This window comes from Microcebus murinus, chromosome 6 (genome assembly GCF_040939455.1).
Source record: "Microcebus murinus isolate Inina chromosome 6, M.murinus_Inina_mat1.0, whole genome shotgun sequence".
Taxonomy (NCBI): Eukaryota; Metazoa; Chordata; class Mammalia; order Primates; family Cheirogaleidae; genus Microcebus; species Microcebus murinus.
This window is the reverse complement of record NC_134109.1, coordinates 69,994,309-70,015,891: the sequence shown is the minus strand read 5'-3', so window position 1 is coordinate 70,015,891 and position 21,583 is coordinate 69,994,309. Positions and strand designations below refer to the sequence as shown.

The 21,583-nt window shown below is 49.2% G+C and overlaps 1 gene segment (V, D, J or C); it reads left to right on the top strand.

The window, feature by feature from the left end:
* LOC105864674 (T cell receptor alpha chain constant-like) overlaps positions 1 to 9,101 on the top strand; it is a 528,183-nt gene extending 519,082 nt beyond the window's left edge. The window contains 4 exon segments of the C gene segment in view: positions 5,039 to 5,296; positions 6,845 to 6,889; positions 7,774 to 7,881; positions 8,576 to 9,101. Of these exon segments, the coding sequence occupies positions 5,039 to 5,296; positions 6,845 to 6,889; positions 7,774 to 7,880 (410 nt within the window).
* The last annotated feature ends 12,482 nt before the right edge of the window (positions 9,102 to 21,583 follow it).

Sequence of the window (21,583 nt, the reverse complement as noted above, 5' to 3'; positions counted from 1 at the left end):
AAAATCTGACCAGAATAATTTACAGAAATATAAAAAGAGTTCCAGATACTCGGTGCTTTCAAGCGAAGCCGATAATATCAGCACCAGATAATCTGAACACTCAGGAAATTAGCTAAGTGCCCTTGGGGGAAAGAGATGAGTTAATGGCAAACACAAATTCTCTTTTATTGCAGCAGGTAGCTAAATTCCCTGGATTGTCTAATGAGCATGGCATGGGGATACCTGCTCAAAGAATCTTCCTCTCTGGAGTCTAGTAGTTTTAAACCCTATCCTAAGGGTATAATTGACCCAGACCCCTATCTGAATGGCAAGTAAAACACATGAAATAACAAGGTGTGGAGGCAGCAATGTATAGGGAGGCCCACAGACCTGGGGAAAATTCTGGCTGTACTCTCATCAGCTATATGCAATAAAGCCTCCACTTTCCCGGCAGCAAAATGACAATAACATCATAGCGTCATAATCATATGAGATAATGCCCAAAATATAAAAAGTATTCAATAAGTACTAGCTTTTCTAAAATATTACTATTATAATTATTATTATCAAGGTTTTGCTATACTAAAGTTTACATTATCATAAAAAGAAAGGGGAATAGTTTCCTTGAGAAGTAGGAGATCTAAGAAACAAAGACCCAGTGAGCATTTAAGATTGGTGCTCTGAGACCCAAGTGGGTTCCAGCAGATTGGCATCAGGAAGGTTATTGCAAAGACCTTACCTGCAGTGGGGGTACAGCAGTGGTTCCAAGCTAATCTTTGGATCAGGGACCAGACTGAGCATCCAGCCAAGTAAGTAGAGTGGGGCAAGGGTGGAAACTGACAATTATTTTTTCTTTGTCCAAGATGCTGACTCGAGACCAGGTATTTTCCTCTGTAGGATCCCAAATGGTTCTTTCTACTCATTCCCAGAAAATCCTCCATCGAGCATTCAGTGCTCTGGAGACATTATCCTTAGGCTGGGACTTTGGGAGTCATGAGGCAGGTGATGCGCAAGTCGTCCTGCACCTTCCACAAGAGTTTCCAAAATAGTGCTGCCCTGGACAGGGGTTTTTGTTCTACTGGATTCTTCGTTTATTGAAATCACATGAAATCACAACCTCAGCCCAGGACACCACAGCAGAATGGGGCAGGAGAAAAAAGACTGTACATACCAGAGACAAAATTTCAATACGAAAGAGCAGGCCTAACTCTTAGGAATGTGATTCTCCTGTCCTTAAATAGGCGTGCTTCTCCTATGTAAGTAGAAGGTGGTAGGTAGGTCCCAGGAGTTTCTGTAATGGTGTCCCCTGCAGTGTGAATACTGGAGGAATGGCTGGTAAACTCATATTTGGGAAAGGGACTCAAGTGTCCATCATAACTGGTGAGTCATCCCAGGCGGCACCCTTTGTAACCCCATGGGCCGGTCATTAATTCCTTACAGAGGGATATTAGTTACTACTATGGCGAGGCTAACTGTGGATGTTGTAGCTAATTGTCTTGCAGAGGCCTGGGAAGGGAAAATGCATCACTGTCAATCTTGAATATTTGTGTTTCTCTAAGTCAAATATATTGAAATTTGACTTTAATCATTCAACGGGTATTTTTAAATGCCCCCTATGTGGCTGTCACTGTATAAAATGTTACGCTGAGTGTGAAGCCTAAGATACATGCCTGATCTATCCCCAAATAGCCACAGGTATAGAGTTATTGCAAATTAAGCAAACTGAAGGCCATTTTTTTTTTTTTTTTTTTTTTTTTTTTGAGACAGAGTCTTGCTTTGTTGCCTAGGCTAGAGTGAGTGCCGTGGCGTCAGCCTAGCTCACAGCAACCTCAAACTCCTGGGCTCAAGCGATCCTTCTGTCTCAGCCTCCCAAGTAGCTGGGACTACAGGCATGTGCCACAATGCCCGGCTAATTTTTTCTATATATATTAGTTGGCCAATTAGTTTCTTTCTATTTATAGTAGAGACGGGGTCTCGCTCTTGCTCAGGCTGGTTTCGAACTCCCAACCTCGAGCAATCCGCCCGCCTCGGCCTCCCAGAGAGCTAGGATTACAGGCGTGAGCCACCGCGCCCGGCCTGAAGGCCATTTTAGTATGAACCGATTGACGATGTCGATGAGCACAATAGAGATTGAGAGGGATAGGGTCCCGGCTGGAAAGCTGGCCCAGAAGGAGAAAGTGTTATGCGGCACAAAGGATTCTTTGAGCCCTGATGAATGGGTAAGATCTGTAAGAGCAGAGAAAGAAAAATGGGGAGTTCCAGGAAGGAAGTTGAGATCTTGGGAATGAACAAGAGACATGCATTTTGGCCTAAGTAAACACATCTGATAATAAAGTTCCATGGAGAGCATGGGAAAGAAGGTGTCTTCTTAGACAATGGAGAAAAAGAATTCTAGTGCATTCAGGAGAATATAGCCACTGGGAAGCTGAGAATCCAGTTGAGAAATGCAGACCAGATGCGAAGGTGAGAAGAGCCAGCTGTGATGTAGGGGCCTCCCCTCTCCATCCTTCCTGAGTGGGCTCAAAGAGGGGTTACCCCAAGCCTCAGAGGAGGAGAAACCTGAGGGTTTCTGTAATGGAGACTTTGGGAGTGGGAAGCAGGTATTGCCTCCCAGTTGCAATTTGGCAAAGGAACCAGAGTTGCCATTACTCCCGGTGAGTCTGCCCAAGCTTGCTGCTTCCGACGCCCAGCAGAGCCTCAGTGGGACTCAGAGTCAGTGTCACTCACTCTCATTTCTGGGTCCCTAGTGCTTAACTACTACAGAGCACAGATTTATTGGTAAAGGAGTTTTCAATCACTGCTGTGCCCTTGGGGATCTAAAGTACTAGAGCATTCTGACATGTGCTTCTGCAGTTAGTTTTGAATTAAAATGACAGGTAAGGGTCTAGAATAGCTGAACTTCCACACTGAAAAATCAATCAGTCTTGCTAAGGCTACCTTCTGATAGCATCAGTGGTAGGAGGTGTTTTTCTTAGTTGGCTGGAATAGGATGTCTCTCCCCACAGGGCTCTGGCAGATGGACCCCTAAAGACCTCCAAATTAAAAGTGGCTCATTTCTTATTTTCAGACAAGATAAGGTTGCACTAAAGGTACATGGGGATGAAAGTAACAGAGAACTAAAAAAATATTAAGTGCCTCTAACTCAGCTCCTGTTGCCATTCCTCAAAGTCTCACGTTGTATGTATGGCACTTTGTTGTCTGGACCGGCGCTGCCCAACAGAACTTTCTGTGACGATGAGGATGTTCTGTCAATCGGCACTATCCAATCCAGTAGCTACCAGCTGCATGTGGATACTGAAGTGAAGTTCTCATTTTTAATTGAATTTTAAGTTGCATTTATCTTGGTAATTTTCAATTAAATAGCCACATGTGACTAGAGACTATCGTGTTGGACAGGCTGGTCTAGACCTTCTCCAGTCCGACACCCACTGGCCCCAAGGCTTGAGTGGATGTATAACCAGGACCCAAAGCTGAGCTTCTGGCCCCTACAGCAACCCCCTTTCCCTTCTAAAGTCAAAGTCTGTCCTGCAGCACCTGATCTACTGCCTTACCCTCAAGGCCACATGCTCTCAGCACTTCTACACTCTTCCATGTCCCCTCCGCAGTCCCACCCATGACCCCCACTGATGACTGACAACACTCTGGGATGTGTCAGTGGAGCTAACCCTGTCTCTCCCCTCCCAGTAAAGAAATTATGCCTCAGGGCCTTAACCCACAGTGACACCAGGCTGTATAGATATGTGGGGGTTGGAAGGCAGGAGGCAGGGTCCTTCCGGCCAGAGCTCTGCTGTCTCTGCTGACCATGGAGCCTTCGGCCTGCTCTGCAGCTCCGGGTCCAGCCCGCGCCGCAGCCAGCTCTACCTTCCTCGGCATCCCAAGGACTAGCGGAGGGCTGATTTCTTTGGTTTTCATCCAGCTGGATGTCTGCATTGCCAAGGCCACCCTGGCTGGCTCAGCAAGCGGGGTGCCCCCGCCAGGATCTGAGAAACCTTGTGCATGTATGAGGAGCTCTGGGAGTGGAGAACCACAGGGGCAGGAAGTCCTAATCCCAACCCTGCTGGAAACTCTCTGGGTGGCCCCAATGTGCTAATCCTCCCAGCAAACCTCTCCTTCCTCCTCTAAAGGCAGGAGGTTGGAAAGAATAAACAATGAGAGTCACATTAAAAACACAAAATCCTACAGGAAATACTAAAGAATGAGTCTCAGCACTAAGGAAATGCTTCCAGCAGCTCCTGCTTCCTGGGGCAGCAGAGTAGAAACTGTGACTCCATGTTACTACCTACTAACCACTAACCTTTGTTCAGTACTTTACGGTTTATTAAATATATGTTTACATGAAGAAACTCTCATTTGTTTCTCAGAGTAGCCTGGTTGGGAAGGTGGATGAGGCAACATATTCATTTTACACATGAAGTTCCTGAGACTTCACAAGCTGATATATCTAGTATTTACTAGATTACTATTTGGTAGAACTGGGGCTTGGACACAGGTGTTCTGATTTGTAGTCCAAAACTTTTATCAACGAGAGAGAAATCTCCTGGCGATGCGATAGATGTTCCATCTTAATGCCAGCATGTTATAAACCTCCGATTCCCGCCAATGCCCAGCCCAAGTGAAGAAGGCCATTCCAGGTTCCAAGACATATGGTTTGCGTGGCTGGGCTTTTTTCTACGCTTGCCTTTGCCTACTGGAGCTGTGTTGTTTACTAGGCTTGCTGAGCTTTTGAAGATGTTGCTATTAAGTATTATAGAAGAATAGGCGATATCATTACATAGCCCTGCATTTCTGGTTTCTTTGACTGGCAGGCAGGGCCTGGCAAGAACATTTACTGCAAGCCTAGCCTCTTGGCCAGGATTGATGGCCTGTGCCTGTCCCTGAGTCCCAGTCCGTCGTGAACAGCTGGTTTCTAAAATCTTATTTCCCACATAAAGCCTGAGCCCATGACTTGCCAGCCCCACAGGGCCCCACTCTGTTCATCACTGGCAACTGGCCTCTGGCCTGGGTTGGGGCAAAGAGGGAAACAAGAGAATCTCCTGACCTCGGTCCTCTTGGCCCACAGATATCCAGGACCCTGACCCCGCCGTGTACCAGCTGAAAGACTCTAAATTCGGGAACACCTCTATCTGCCTATTCACTGATTTTGCTTCTGAAAAGAATGAGTCCCAAGACAAGAAACCTGAAGTGTTCATCTCAGGCAAAACTGTGCTGGACATGAGCTCCATGGATTCCAAGAGCAATGGTGCCTTGGCCTGGAGCAACAAAGCCGATTTTGCATGTACAGACGCCTTCAGGGAGGGCGAAGCCTACTCCAACTCAGGTGAGTGCAGCCTTGATGCCTTGGCAAGCCATTTCCTTGCTGCAGAAGAGCCCTGCTTCTGCCCAGAGCTCAGGTCAATGGTGTTAAAAGTTGCTCTGATTGGTGGTTTCAGCCTCATGAATTGTCAGCAAAGCCCCCACACTTTGTTTACTAAGGAGCAATGAGCCCTGCCCAGCAGTTCATCGAATGTCCTGGGCAAAAAGCAGATGGACAGGTGACAGGAGAGGGTACTGGCCCAGGCTTAGTCTCCCTGCTCTGAGCTCTCACACCTCCCTGCCTTGTCATAGGCTGTTTGCCCCTTCCTGTTCCATGAGGCCCTGGTCTAATGCCCTTCTCCAAGATGCCTCCCCTCATTCTATCTACCAAAATATCTTCCCCTGCTCCTAACCTCACCCGGTCACTCATTCATTCAACAACCATTGACTGTGCAGGTACATGAATGTACCAGTGCTGGAGTGCAGGAGTAAAGCACCAGATGAGATTCTGCAGGGAGACCTCTCTATTCTAGTTGGGGGCGCCCACCCATCCACAGGGGAAAAGCAAAGAAACTTCAGATTGTAACCTTTGCATTAACTTGGGGTTGAGGAAACAGCCACCTTCAGGACAGAAGTCAGGGAAGGGCTCTCTGAGGAAAAGCTATCTGAAGGTACCAGCCAAGCCAAGGACAGAGAGAAGACCCCATGGAAGCCTGAGACAGGGGTGCAACGAGAATGGGGAGGAGCAGCAGGAATGAGCTGGGTGAAGTCAGCAGGGCCAGGTCCCAGGGCCACAAAGGCCATGAAGGCCATGAAGGCAGATACTATTCTAAGTATACTGGGAAGCTGTTGATTGGCTTCAAGCAGAGGAGGGACACCTAATTTCCTTTTTTAAAGATCAGCCTGACTGCTGTGTGGAGAACGGGTTGTAGGCCCAGAGTGGAAGCAGAAAGGGAGTGATTGCAGTGAGATGACGGAGGCCCGGGCGGGGTGCTGGCAGGGAGTTGGCCAACACCATTGGGTTTCAAAGATAGAACCCCACGGGGCTGAGAAGGAAAAGAGGGGATCAGAGGAGGTGACTGGGTTTTATGCCTGAGTGGCTGAGTCAATGGTAGCACTGTTTACTGAAATGGAACAAACTTAGGATGGAGCAAAGGAACAAATTTGGGGTCCCAGGATAAAATCTTTCTGGAACACATGAAAATGTCTACACCTTTATGACCCTTGTCACTGTGTATTTATTTCACTGTCCCTATTGGACTCCAGACTGAAACTGCCCAAGAGCAGGGTCTATGTGTGATAGTTCCCTGCGGCCTGTGTCATGTAACGTGTACTTTGCACAACCAGTCTGTGTCGAGTAAACAAAATGGTGCCCAGAAGCCAGAGGGCTGGTCCCGCCAGGGGCAGGGGCTCTCCCCAGCAGGTGCCCACACGCCGTACGCTCCCTCTGGACCTCTCCTCGGGAAGCATGGAAAGGCTGTGGATGTCCAGCTGCCCAGCAACGAGGGGGTCTGGGGCAGGAGAGTTGATGTGCTCTGGAAGCTAAGAAAATTTCTTTTTTTTCTCCTTGCAGCATTTCCCTGTGATGCCAAGTTGGTACAGAAAGGCTTTGAAACAGGTAAGAGAGGGTCTAGCCTCACTTTGAACAGGGCTGGGGAGGCAGTGAACCCACCATAACCCAGACGGGGCAGGGCAGGTGGGAGGAGTTGGTGGGTGTGGGGGACACCATTATGAGGAATGGGAACAGCAGGTGGAGACCTGCTCAGAGCTGCCTGGGGTCTTGCCGGAATCCCTGTCGCCATCTGTAACTTTCTTTTCCGTCCTAAGTACTTTGAGAATGAGTGTTGAGTTCCACCAGACCGGTGACTCACCGCTAGGTTTCTGCATTCCCGCCAATAGCTCCACAGGCAGAAGAGCCAGCGAGCGCTTCTGGGTGGCCCAGCTATGAACTGTCTGACGCCCTTAGGTGTAGCCCTAAACTAACCTCCTCCTGGGGATGTGTTCACTCCATAGCCAAGAGGTTTTGCCTTCTTTTGAGAAAAGCGGCAGAGCTCACACAGGCTGTAGGCTGTTCCTCTCAAGGACACCCCCCTCCCCTGACACCTACCCTGGGCCCACACTCATCTCCATCTGAGTTGTTCTTCCTGAGTCATCGCTCCTGTGGCTCAGCCACTGGATGCTCATGGAAGGGGCTCAGACCCAAGGCAGTATGATGATAAGTTCTGAGCACCTACCTCCACCCCATCCCCAGAGGAGCTCAGAAATAAAAGAAGGACCAAGTCCAGTTGCTGTTTTTGTTTTGAAACACAATACTGTTGACCCCAGAGGAATGCACACATATGTCTGCAAGGAGATGTGCACCGAAGCTCAAGGCAGGTCCAGGAGCTGAAGCCCACGCCACCACCCCCACTCTGCCTTGAGAATGCCTTTCTTGCACCCTGCAGGGCTGTGCAGACCTCAGGCGTGCACACCCCTGACCACTGTGGCCTCTTGGTTTTGCAGATATGAACCTAAACTTTCAAAACCTGTCAGTGATTGGGCTCCGCATCCTCCTCCTGAAAGTGGCCGGGTTTAACCTGCTCATGACGCTGCGGCTGTGGTCCAGCTGAGGTGAGAGGGCAGCAAAGCTGGGAGTGGGGGGTTGGGGTGCAGGTCTCGGGGTGGTTCCCAAGATCTGAGGACAAACCTCCCTGCAGGTCTTGCTCTTAAGTCCTGAGCCTGGGCCCATCAAACTCTTCTACTTCTTCTGTTACAAGTTCCTCTTGTTAACAACAGTGGCCTAAAACATCGTAGGACAAAACACACTCATTTCAGCCCCCTCAGCTGAGCCAGGTCTCCCCTACGAGGTAGGAAGAACAGTCGTTACCCCTGTTTTAGAAATGAAGAAAGAGAAGCCAAGTAACATCAGGGCCACACAGCTAATGGGGGGAGAAAAGACAGACTCGGGGCCCAGACTCGTTCATACCACATGCCCTCTGCTCTCCCTCAGTGTAACCTAACGGTCCCACGTCCTTTCCTCGGGTCCTCTGTGCCACCATGGCTCTCTCAGAGCAGTAGAGAAAAGTCGTTATGCTCGTTCATATCACCCCTAATCCTGCTCGAGCCTCCAGGCCCCTCTCCGCCAGTGACCCTGGTCATCTTGCTGACAGCTGCCTCCCGTCCCACCGCCATCACTAAGAGCTCCAGGTCCACTTGCTCCTGGAGCTCTGCGAGGCAGCCCCAAACAGAGCCATCCCCATCACATCCCTGGCAGTCCTGCGTCCTCCTCGGCGTCCAGCCTGACTTCTGCTCTTCCTCACCCCAGGTCAGCAAGACCATGAGAGCCCGTGCTCCCTCGCTCCGTGCTCCGCATCGCCCTCCTCTCCCTCTTCCTACAGAGGGAGTGCTCCCACCCCACGAGGACAAGGCTCCCACCACCCCTCGGGCTCCCTGGCAATGCCGTGGACAAGATCCTGCCTGAATTTGTGATGAAGATTGCCAAGGAGCTGCCAAACACTGCTGCCCTGTGCCCTGTCCCCTGTTGCTGCTTGTCACTGCCTGACACCCCGGCAGAGGCAGGGCTGTGCAGAAACCCCTCGCCCTCCCCACAGCTGCCTCTGCCGTCCTCTGGAGGGGAGCCCCGGGGGTTCTCTCGGACTCTAGCTCCTGGAGAGTGTTGTGAAGAGTTTGTTTTTGTTTTTTACTAGTGTTCATAAAGAAGTACATGTTGCTCTGTTTCTCAAGATGTGGGGGAAACTGTCTCATTATCGAGGCCCTGCTATGCTGTGTATCTGAGCCGCACTGTATATATCCTGCTGCCCGAGGCTTCATTAAAAGTGATTGGAAGAGCAGAGACGGTGTCCTCATTTGACTGGGTTTGGTTGGGGTCATTTTCTGCTTGTTGGTGATCACTAGCTGGGCAGAGAGAAACCAAGGCATTTGTCCACGATGCTGTCCAGGGAGCCCAACTCCATAAGCTGCATAATTCAACCTCTTCTTGGAATAACATCTAAAAACTCCACTTAGCAGGCTGTGCTGGGGGCCAGGAAAACCCACTTGAAAGCTTGGGCCCCCCCTCTTGTGTCCTCATGCCACACCACTGGACCACCCACAGCGGGGGACCCACACACGGGCGGTAGTGACCTGGAGTTGAAATTTGGCAGGCAGGGACCACACAGCAAGTGTCCCCAAAATGCCACCCACTGTCTCCTGCCCTCCAGGAACACTTCCTTTGTCTTTCCTCTCAGCCTGGATCTCCACTGAAACTGTGCATTGCCTCACGGATTCATGGCTGGGGACCACCCACCACTCTGCTGCCCGGGTCCCAGCCCCATGCCCAGCGCCTAGAGGTACCCAGTCTAGGAACGGGGTGGGAGGAGGTTGTGAGCCCAGCAGGACTTCACACCTCCACCATCCTGGATGTGAGAATGAGGAAAGGGGAAGATGAGCTCTCTCCCCTCAAGCCCAGAGACTTGGCCAAGGAGAGCTGATGTCGCAAGCTCTCACCTAGGAGGCAAGGAGTGGGATTCCCTGGGGATCCGCAGCACACCTCGCTCTCCGGGGACTCCTGCTGCCCAAGCGCCTTCCCCCAGGGCCCCAGACACTGATGGGAACATACCTCAGGGACCACACTGCCACCCACCTAACAACAACCGCTACCAGGACCCAAAGCTGATGCCTACTAACCCCAGGAGTGGGAGGGGGTTCAAGCCCCACATACCTTTATAGTTCACCTACAGGTTGAGAATCCCTTATCTGAAATGCTTGGGACCAGCAGTGGTTTGGATTTTGAATCTTTTCAGATTTTGGAATATTGGTATAATACTTACCAGTTCAGCATCCCTAATCTGAAAATCGGGAAACCAAAATGCCCCAAGGAGCATTTCCTTTGAGTGTCATGTTGGCACTCAAAAATTTTCAGATTTTGGAGCATTTCTAATTTCAGATTTTCAAATTAGGGATACTAAGCCTGTACTGGCTTTAATAGGTGACCTAGGGCATGTCCTCCCTTCTGTGAGTTTCAGGGTCACCACCTATAAAATGTCAGATCAGACCGGAGGCAACCCCAGCTCCATGCATCTCTGATTCCACAACCCCTGCAGAACCGAGAATCAGCGTCCCATGTACTGAGGGATCACAAAATCCCAGGTCCTTCTAAGCTGCCCATCTCCAGCCTAAACACAATCCCTTTAAAGGTCACCGAAAGGAAAGGTCTCAGAAGAACTCCCAGCACAGAAGGGTCCCCACGGGAACTCTGGGAGGCCTTCTGCCTCCACCTGCCTCCTCCCAGCCTGACACAACTCAGAGATTCCACCATCGGGGATTTGTTTTCATTAAAGCATTTTCTTCCCCTTTTAAGTGAAAAACGCCCCTGGGAGGGTTAATAGAACAAGACTTTAAAAACCGTTAAAAACTTAGGGCAAATTAGTTTGTCTTCTTTTTCCTAAAGTGGTAATTCACTTTGCTTTGCAGAAAGCAGATCTGCATGGGTGGGTGGCTGGGCAGGCGGTCTGCTCCTGTGAGTCAGCTGCAGCGAGGCAGAGACGGAAGGGACACCGGCCTAGGGCAGGGGACAGAAGCCTGGAAGGCAGTGAAGAACCCTCCCAGAACCTCGGAGGAGACTCAGATTGAAGGAGGCCTCCAGGAGTCTGGCCTAGCATTGCCAGCCCAGTACCCTCGAGTGGCAAAGCCCAGTGGTCACTGTCTCCTAAGGCCACCTGAGGGAGACGCAGGGGCTGGAGACCCAACCACACCCATGGAGGGAGTAACGCCTCCTGCTCCCAGGCCCTGCCTATGCTGAGGTGCAGGGGACAAGGCCTGGGCAGGTAGGAGGCCATCTGTAGAGCAGGGTCAGCTCCGCCGCCTGGGAAATTCCCATCTAAAACCAGAGTTCCCTCAATTCAGCAAGAACCATCCCTCATGTACAAGGCTGTCAAACTCAAAGGCAATTAGGGCTGAGGTCAAGGGGTGAACGAGGGGCAAGTGGGCTGAGGCTGAGCAGGTGCTGGGAGTGGGGGCAGAGACTCCATCCAACTCGACCACTGTGTCCTCACATCTGGCTCCAGGCCCCACCTGGGATGTCAGCAAGAATTAAAGTGGCCTTGCAGGGAGGCCCAGGGGAAGGGTTCCTGCCCCACTAGGAAGGTCAGCACTGGGCCTAGGGTTGCCATGGTGCGGCCACTCGGTTCCCCCAGCTACAATGAACTGGGCATTATTTAGCCTGAAGGGAACAGGTGACTGAGGACACCCGGAGACATGAAGAGCCCAGCCCTAAAGCCCCCCAGCCCCAAAGATCCAGGGCAGCAGCCAAGCTGCAGCCCTGCCAGCCTGGACCCGGCCTCACAAAGGGTAGGTCAACATCCCAGCAGGGAACGTGTCACCAAGGCCAGCTATAGAATGGACTTCTCCGGATAGATGCCCTACTGTCCCAAAAGGCTTGAGCACAGGCCAGCCCTGGAGGCAGAAGAATGGACCAAATGACTTCTCATGACCCCAGGCCTAAGATTCTAGAGGATTCTCTGAAATTTCACTTAGAGTCCTGACCTCTGAGTGCATGTGGAGTCGCAGTCTACCCAGGAGAAAGAGCAGGCTAAGCAGGAATACGCTTCAGGGGTATCTGGAAGGGGAATTCAGCACCAACAGAGCGACCCCCTGCCGTTAGCCACCCGCAGGAGGGGCAGCCATCTGAGTCTTAAAGGACTATTTATATTTTTGGTTCACCCATAAAATCCAACGCCCTTGGGGTCACATGTAAAGCCCTTATTATCAGGTAACGTCTCAGCAAGGCAGTCCACCGGCCTGTGCACTTCCTGGGATGGGAACTGGACCCTGATCATTCGTGTGTCCCCAACAGCTAGCACAGTGCCTGGCACACAGCAGGTGCCACGGAATGAACAGATACAGGATTCCTGCAGTTAGGCACTGGGGAGGGAGCTGAGCACGAGGGTGGGGAGTACAGGAGAAAGGAAAGTGTAGATTAATAGAGGAGGTAGCCAAGTCAGCCACCATCTCACAGTGTTGCCAAGAGCTAAGAGTAACTTATCAAGAACCATCAGAAAAAGCAAAGCCAGAGTGGCAGCCCCTTGGCCAGGGCAGCCCCCAGGCAGGCGCTCCTCCAGCCAGTGAAGCCTGAAGGACACCCACTCCATGCACGGGAACCCGGGAGTCCCATCACCACGTGACCCCACCAAGGTCCAGGGCCGCAGGTGGCTTTCTAGTTCCACCCCCGGTTCTCCAAGTGTCTCATCCTAAAACCCGTCTCCAATCCGCCTCCTCCAGCAACGTGTGGGAAGAAGAGCTTCTGACTGAGGTGGGTGGGTCTGGGGAGCAGGCCACATGGACAGCCAGTGCCCCGTCAGTCTCACTAATAAAAACGCCAATTGCTGTGGCGGCTGCAGGACCACCGCGCCCGCCTCTGTGTAAAGGCCCCCGGGCGGCAGGGGGCTTCGGGCCTCCCTCCGCAGAGAAGCCCATGCGTGAGGTCTCCTCTGAGCAGCACACGTGGAGCTCCACTTTGACATTAATAAACAGGTCAGACATTGAGTCAGTAGCCAGAAGTAGAACAGGAAGTGGAAAAAGCCGCCCACTTCCCTCCAGGTGTTTGGGGGCTGGGGCGGCCCCCTCCCATTTCCGTGACATCACGGCTGCCAAGAGGGGCAACTAGGCCACCCTTTGAAGCTCTCCCGCAGAAGCCACATCCTCTGGAAAGAAGAGTTAAAAATACTGAGTTAGAGATAGCATCGCCCCAGGCCACGTGCCAAGGGGAGCGGGCTGGGCCGTTACACCGCCGCCCAACCGCAGGTGTGACGAGAAGGCCGGGAAGCCAAGCTGGGAGGGCTCTGGGTGACTGGCACCCACACCCAGCGGGGGCTGGGCGGGGTTGCCGCTCTGGCTGAGACGCCACCCCTCCAAACCAGGCCCCGAGGTCAAACCTTGATATCATCCGACCAAGCACTCGCTCAGTACTAGGCAGCCCCCCAGGCTAGTGTCCAGCCCACCCTCCCCCGGGAGGTAGTGATGCGGGGCTACCTCTGCCCCCACACAGCTGGGGCTGCTCCGCCGAGGCAGCCTCCCAGGCAGCCCCACCCTCGCCCTCACTCCAGGCCGAGGCTGAGTGCTGGTGACGGCCCTGATGGACAGCTGTCTCTCGGTTTGACCTGGAGCCCAGGATTCCGCAGGAGAGGAGCTGCGGAGCCTGAGTCCCCAAAAGCGCCGGGGTTGATGTCCTGCCTGTGGTAGTGTCCCTGGACACCCACCTGGGGGCAGCAGCGCTCCACCAAAAAGGCTGCTTCTGCCTTGGTCTGTTTGTTCTGGGAAAAGAAAGCTCCCATGCTTAGGAAAACCTCTTTTCAGAGGAAAATAAAAGGGCAGATGACTTTCACTGCACAAGTCCTTGCCCATGCTGGTCTCTGCGCGGGGCTCCCGGCCCGTGTGATCCTGTCACATCCCCACAGAGAGGCGGGTCTAGGGTCAGCCTGGCAGGCAGCAGGGGGCACCACCTGCCCAGGATCATCAGACTCCTGCCGCCAGAGCACTAGGCGAAGCCCAGGGGGAGGTGCTAGGGAGGACCCCGCTGGGGCCAGCAGGGAGCCTTGGATTCAGAATCAGGGAGCCTGGGCTGGCGTCCCCTCCAGGATCCACGGCTTCATGGCCCTGGACAGGTCACTAACCACCCACAGCCTCATGAGATCAACTTTCTCTCATAGGTAAAGACTCAAGGCCTTCTTTCACACTGTGTACCCGCCATGCGTCAGACGCTGGGCCAGGCTCTGGGGAGTCGTCAGTCTCTGTACAAACTGTATGCACCTGTGTGGATGAAGTTCCAGAACAGGCAAAGGACAAAAGGAACCACTGGTGCTAGAAAGCAGAACACTGCTTGCATATACAGCTATTATGTAACCATAATAGTTAAAAATTGGTGTGTTTTTTTTGTTTTGTTTTGTTTTTTTGAGATAGAGTCTCACTCTGTTGCCCAGGCAAGAGTGCCATAGAATTCATTAGCCTAGCTCACAGCAACCTCAGACTCCTGGGCTCAAGCAATTTTTCTGCCTTGGCCTCCTGAGGAGCTGGGACTACAGGCACGCACCACCATGGCTGGCTAATTTTTTACATTTTTGGTAGAGGTAGGATCTCACTCTTGCTCAGACTGGTTTCAAACTCCTGACCTTGAGTGATCCTCCCACCTTGGCCTCCCAGAGTGCTAGAATTACAGGCGTGAGCCACCTCACCCAGCCTGTTTTTTTAAAAAGAATACTTTTTTTCTGAGGTAGAAGGATTGATTGGAAAGGGGCATGAGAGAACCTTCAGGGGTGGAGAAAATGTTTTTATATCTTGATCTTGGGTGATGGCTACATGGGTGTATACACAGGTCAAAATAAATTAAACTGTACACCTAAGAGTAGTACATTTTAGTGTATCTAAATTATATCTCCATAAAGTACTGATCCCATTAAATACACATACACACACACACCCCATTTCTGTCTCCAAGAACAGTCCAGTGAGTATGTGGGTAAGAAAGAAATGTGTCAATGGCTGTAATTGCATCACAGAGGCTTTTCTTGTATTTTGGGGGTGAGTCCACAAGCAGGAACCAAGAGAACCAGTTGTTTGTAAGTTTCACTGCCCCTCACTAGCCTTCTTCCTAGGGCTTTTAACTTTCCTGAGTCCCACTTTTTTTTATCATTCATATGTAGATAAAAATACCTGCCCACATACTTCTCAGAGAAGGGATTGAAAGAGATAATGGGTGTGAAATGCCTAGCAAACTCAGATCCCAATGCAAATGTGAAGTGGGGGTGCATTAGAATGCCCGGAGGAATAAGCCATGATTGCAAGTGAGTGATGGGTTGGGCTGGGTCACACTGGACCACATGCTAAGAGAAAAGTGGGGCTGCTGCTTAGCTAAGCTAGAAGCCAGGAGAGCTTAGGACTCCTTGGGCCCTGCGGGTGTGTCAGCCGCTCCCACAGTGGATGGCCATTTCTCTCATCACTGTGGCCCCAGGAGCTTCTTGTTATACCATCATGTATGTTTTGTTGCTCCCTCCCGGTTTCCTGCTTCCTGCTTCTGCTTCCGGGAGAGCTTGATGGAGGTGAAATTACAGGACCAGGAGGACTGGCAAGGCTGTGGCCAAGCCTCTGACAAAAGCCAAAACTCCTAGCCTCACAGCACTCACAGCCTCCCTGACTCCCCTCACTGCATCACTCCTGAACAGTCCCATTTCTTATCTCCTCTCTCACCCTCTGGGGACATCCCTGCTTTCCAAAGGACCCCCTTGACCTCCTGGAGGACACCAAGCCTGAAAGCATGGAGCCAGACTTCTGCTGCACCCTCTAGCAGGCAGGTCCTCTGGGCAGCTTTCTCCTCTCAGGCCAGAACACCCTAAATCATTCCAGGAGAGTTTCACCACCTTTGAGAAGAGACGAGCCCAGTGTGTCTGTTTGCTCTGGGAATGTGGGCTGTTCCCATTCCAGAGACAATAGGATCTAGGGAAGAGATCCCTCCCATTGTCAAAGCCTTTCTAAGATCCCACTGAGAAGCAGGGATGAATAGCAGTCCACCCTTTCCCTGAACCACCCATATAAAATTTAGCAACCAAAAATAAAAGGAAAATATTAGTGGAAGAGCATATAAATATAAGAAGACAAGGCTGGCAGGACTTGAGAGTTTAAGCAGATGAAGGAATGTGGTTTATTTTTTTTTTCTTACTTTTTGGCATTTAATGGAATTTTCTTTTATTTTTTCTTTTTCTTTTATTTCAGCATATTATGGGGGTACAAATGTTAAGTTGCGTATATTGCCCATGCCCTTGCTCCCCCCAGGAATGTGGTTTAGATAGTGGTGAGCACCTGGTCTGCATTTCATGCTACCAGCCTTGGGGGAGGAAACTAGGTTAGTCTTAAAAGGGACTTCTTTCCAATGGAGACGGTGAGACGCTATTTTTGTCAACCTGTAGAGTGTCCGCCCTTCTCTTCGCTGACCCAAGTCATTCCAGTGATTTACCAGCAGACATGGGTGGGATGACATCCTTATCCAGGCTCTTATCTGACCATATCCTGCATCTATCTGTACACCAAAGCAAACATTACCTCTTTTGATCTCCACAATTAACCTGCGCAGTAGGCAGAGTATTATCTTCCCTGTTACAAATGAGGAAACGGGTGACGGGGCTTGCGTAGGCTCACAGTGAACTAGGCCCTGATCCACACCAGACCTCGGACCCCCCGGCTTTCCACCACGCACTGTGGACACAAAAGTCCCAGGTGGTTCCAGATTCAGCCATCATAGGAGCATGAACTGTCACTTGGACTGTCACTCCAAGATCAGTGTCTTGTATTCTGCCTCAATGTCCCTCTTATGTGACTGTTTGCACCTAGTTGATCCCTCTTCAGGATTAGACAAGAATGACAAAACAGCTCTGTCCAGTTAGGAGGTGCTCCTTTAGTAAATAATTCATGTTGGTGGTCTCTTGAGGCAATACTTTTCTCATATAGCAACTCCACTACTCAATCATATGGCAATGAGGATTACTACAGTACTATCTAGACACTCTCCCCATGGCTGGTCCCATGGCTGGCTTTCTCAGCTGTCAGATGTCAGCCTAAATGTGGTCACCTGCTCAGAGAGGTCTTTCCTGACCTCCCTCCCCCTTCCCCATCCGCCAACACATCTTATGGCTTATTTCCTTCACCTCACTTACACATATTTCATCTATGTGCTCGTTTGGCCCTCTTCCTTTCTAGAATTTCAGGCTCAGAAAGGCAGGCACCTTGTCTGTTCTGATCTCTGCTGTATCTCTAGCACCTGGCACACGGTAGGCACTCAAATATTTATTAACTAAAGGAAGAAGTAACAGCAGACAGAAAGAGCTCTCCCCACCAGATGCCTCTTATTAATAACCTGCAACTAGATTGGAGCAAAATGTTGATAATCATTGACGCCAAGTGTTAGGTATATGGAAGTTTATTTTGCTAATCTCTTGGGGGGGGGTGTCTGTGTGTGAAAATTTCAATAATAAAAAGAAAGTTAAAAACAAAGTTGTTCACTCCTGGGATTTAAAAAAGCAGAGCTGGCCTGAATAGCAAAACTTAACAGGTGCTCCTAGAGAGGTCTCTCTCCTTCTCCCAGGAGAGAGTGAGGCTTGCCATTGGCCACCACTGTCCTTTAGCTGAAAGTCAGTAAAACTGGATGTGCAGCTAAGGGAGAAAAGCAGTATGTTGTAGAACAGTTCTCAGAGTTTCTGGTGAATGCTGGGAGTATTGATACATTTGTAGAGCATTTACATTAACAAGGTATTTTCACTTATGTTTTGTTGGGAAAACACTATGAAGTATTATCCCCATGCTTATTTTATTAATCTCATTCAAAGCCTAACCCAAATGCTTTGAGTTAGGGAGAAGTAAGATTTAAACCCTAACAGTGGCAAGCTAGTCTCCATTTCCTCATCTGGAAAATGAGAATACCACCCAGCTACCTCATGGGATGATAGGGAAACAGATAACAGGGGGGCCATTAACAGCATAGCAAACATATGGCAAACGCTCAGTGTTGGCTTGCTGGCTCCTGGACGGCAAGGGCTGTGTCTTACCTTTTATAATCCTACACACTACCTAGCACAGAGCCCAGGTGCCTAATGATTTGCTAAATTTTAAAGACAAAAGGTCCACAAAAAGTCAACATACAATGTGTGGCAGGACAGGTCCTTGAAACACTTTCAGATCAAAGTATTTTCTGCAACAACAGGCTACTTCTCTGGTGGTTTGAAAATACCTATTTTTTATCCCATTGACAAAAGTTTTGCATGAGCTTGGACCCACCTATAAATTCAATGCAAGCAAATAAAAATACTGTTTTGTTTAGTCCTTCACAAGCTCCCTCCCTCCCATTTTTTTCTGACTCCCTCATCTAAGATTCTTATTCTTGAAAGTGTTTTCTCTCACAAGAGAAACCCACTTTTTATATTTGTTTAAAAAATTTCTTAATTAACTGTAGTAAGGTCATTTAGCACTCAAACTTTTAGTCTAGACCTCCAGAGCCCAGAGCCACAACCCACCAAGATAGGAAGGCAGCAGGGTCACAAGGAGTTTGTAAGCTCCCCAACCTATGGTAACCAGCCAGTGCTAGCTTGCTGAGCCTCCAGCACTAGGGAACAGGCCTCTGTGACCTCCCCAAGTATTTTCCAGCCATCACAACAAAAGTGTTTTGAAGCCCAAGATGAAAAGATATGATCAAAGACGCCAAAGGTATAGGCTACTAAGAGAAGAAAACATGAGAGATGGTTTCCATGTGATAGGGAACAGGAAATGTGTGGGCAGGAGGTGCTCAGGGCTGGGCTTCCCACCACTGCAAAGAATGGCAGCAAACAGACTATGCACAGTGATTGTGGTAAATGGCTTCCGGCCCTACAAAAGAGCACAGGAAATAAAAATAAACTACCCTATAAAGGTGTAGAGCTAGAGGCAGCAGGAAATGCCAGGATATACTTCACTCTCCATACAGTAGTACTCAAAATCAACTTGCTCAACACACTTCAACTAAAACAAAACACCTAAGAATCAGAAACCCGGCAAGGGGGCAGAGGGAGGGTATCCATTTCTTTAAACTTGAAGGATTAGCTTCACAGCTAACTCATATTTTTGAGAGAGGAGGTCTTGTTTTGTTGCCTAGGCTGGAGTACAGTGGCTATTCACAGGTCCAGCTAATTCTTGTGTACATATGAGTTGAGAACTGTAAAGCAAGTCCACAGAAGCCTAAAAACAAATGAGTCATCTATAATGAACCTTTAACTAAATCTAAACCCAAGACATCAAAAGCAGTCTATAGGTTTTAGCCCTACTGCAAATGCTGAAAAGACACAGCAAAGATGAATGTTTCCCATTGATGCTAACTGATTTGGGTAAATCACAACCTCTGAGACAATAGCTAATCTGATAAATAGGAATTTAGTATTTGTCCCATGCATCTCAAGATTGCAGTGAAAAATTAAAACCTGTATATTAAAGGCTCTGAAACTGTAATGTTTTCCTTGATAAAATTATTGCTATTATTCCCAGTTTTCAGCCCATTTGTCTTATTAAAGTTCAGATGCTCTTCTTATTCAAAATACCCATTTCTGGGCTGGGCGTGGTGGCTCACGCTTGTAATCCTAGCACTCTGGGAGGCCGAGGCGGGCGGATTGCTCAAGGTCAGGAGTTCAAAACCAGCCTGAGCAAGACCCTATCTCTACTATAAAAATAGAAAGAAATTAATTGGCCAACTAATATATATATATAAAATTAGTCGGGCATGGTGGCGCGTGCCTGTAGTCCCAGCTACTTGGGAGGCTGAGGCAGTAGGATTGCTTGAGCCCAGGAGTTTGAGGTTGCTGTGAGCTAGGCTGACGCCACGGCACTCACTCTAGCCTGGGCAACAAGCGAGACTGTCTCAAAAAAAAAAAAAAAAAAAAAAAAATACCCATTTCTGGCCAGGCACAATGGCTCCCACCTGTAATCCTAGCAATTTAGAAGGCCAAGGCTGACAATTGCTCTTACCTGTAATCCTAACAATTTAGAAGGCCAAGGCGGGTGGATTGCTTGAGGCCAGTAGTTCTAGACCAGCCTGAGCAACATAGCAAGATAATCTCTACAAAACACCAGAAAAATTAGCCAAACATGGTGGTATGTACCTGTAGTCCCAGCTACTTGGGAAGCAAAAAGACTGCTTGAGGCCAGGAGTTTGGGGTTGCAAAGAGCTATGATGATGCCGCTGAACTCTAGCCCAGGCAAGAGTGAGATCCTGTATCCAAAAAAAACCACCAAAATACCCATTTCTCCAATCTAGGCTAAAAATCCAGAATCCTCCTGATAAAGTTCTATGACATTTGTGTATTTCTTAAAGCAAATTAAACTGGTCATAATCTTGGTAAACGAGTACCCCTTAGGAGTGGCATACCATGACCCACGTACCAACAACCAGTTTTTGTAAATAAAGTAATATTGGAACATAGCTACTGTGTTTCCCCGAAAAAACTATAAAATAAGCCCTAGCAGGAGCTCTAAGCATTTGCACAATATAAGCCCTACCCTGAAAATAAGACCTAGTGATGGGCATGGCCATGCAGTGTATCTGCACAACTCATGCATTCGTCGCGGAGCGGCGCGTGAGCAGCCCTTCTCATCTGCCCCATCATGACAGGTACTATCACAGAGGTGACCGGAAAGATGCGGGCAGCCCCACCAACAAGGTCGGCTCCCCCTGTCGGGTCCAGGCCATCCTGTGCGTGCTGCAAGCTGAGGCTTTGAGGGGAAAATAACACATCCCCTGAAAATAAGCCCAAGGGTGTCTTCTTGAGGAAAAATAAATATAAGACCCTGTCTTATTTTCAAGGAAACACGGTATGCCCATTTGTTTAAGAAAAAGGTTACTGACTCCTGAGCTAAAACTGTCCTCAAATTTTAGTATCAGGCAGAGAGCTAATAAAGAAAAGAGGCTTTTTACCAGGTGCCCAGGTAATTGTGAGCTACACCATAATTTGACAACCCCTGCTCCAGCTCACAGCTTTTCAAACTTTAATGTGCACACAAATCACCTGGGGACCTTGTTAAAATAAAGATTCTGCTTCAGCAGGTTTGGGGTGTGGCCTGGAGTCTCCTTTTCAAATAAGCTCCTAGGTGATGTGAATACCGCTAGTCAGTGACTACATTTTGACTAGTAAGAATCCAGGGCCATGCTTCTTCAATTTGGCTGCACACTGAAATCATCCAGTAGCTTGAACACTACAGATGCCACCCTCAAAGATTTTTATTTAATTGGTGTGGGGTATGACCTGGGCATTGGGAGTTTGTTTTAAAATTCTCCAGGTGATGCTAATGTGCAGCCAAGTTGGGGAACTTCACAACTCATCATCTCAGTAGCCAGCTAAATTTAAATAGTGAAATTCTCAACACAGCTTGTTTCCCATGTATGGCAACTCTATAGCACCCAAGATGGAAATAGGGCTGCTAGCATGGTGCACATAAATATGCCTAACAGACCTATGTCCTACCCAAGCTTTGTCATGAGCTCTAATCTAAGGAAGTCATAAATCTGAGCTTCGATTTCTTCACCTATCTAATGAGAACTGGAATCCCTGAGATAATTGCCAAGAATAAGAGAGTATGTGTGAAGGTGCTTTGGAGAATACTGTATCTTATAAATCAACACATACATACAACCCCCTTTTTTTGCACTCTGCTTACATTGCCTAAGAGATACATATTTCGCTTTTTACCACTAAAGCATGTTAAAACAGATACAAATGTGGAAGCACACAGTTCAATTTCTAACAAAGTGCTTAACGATGCAGTTCCAGGAATG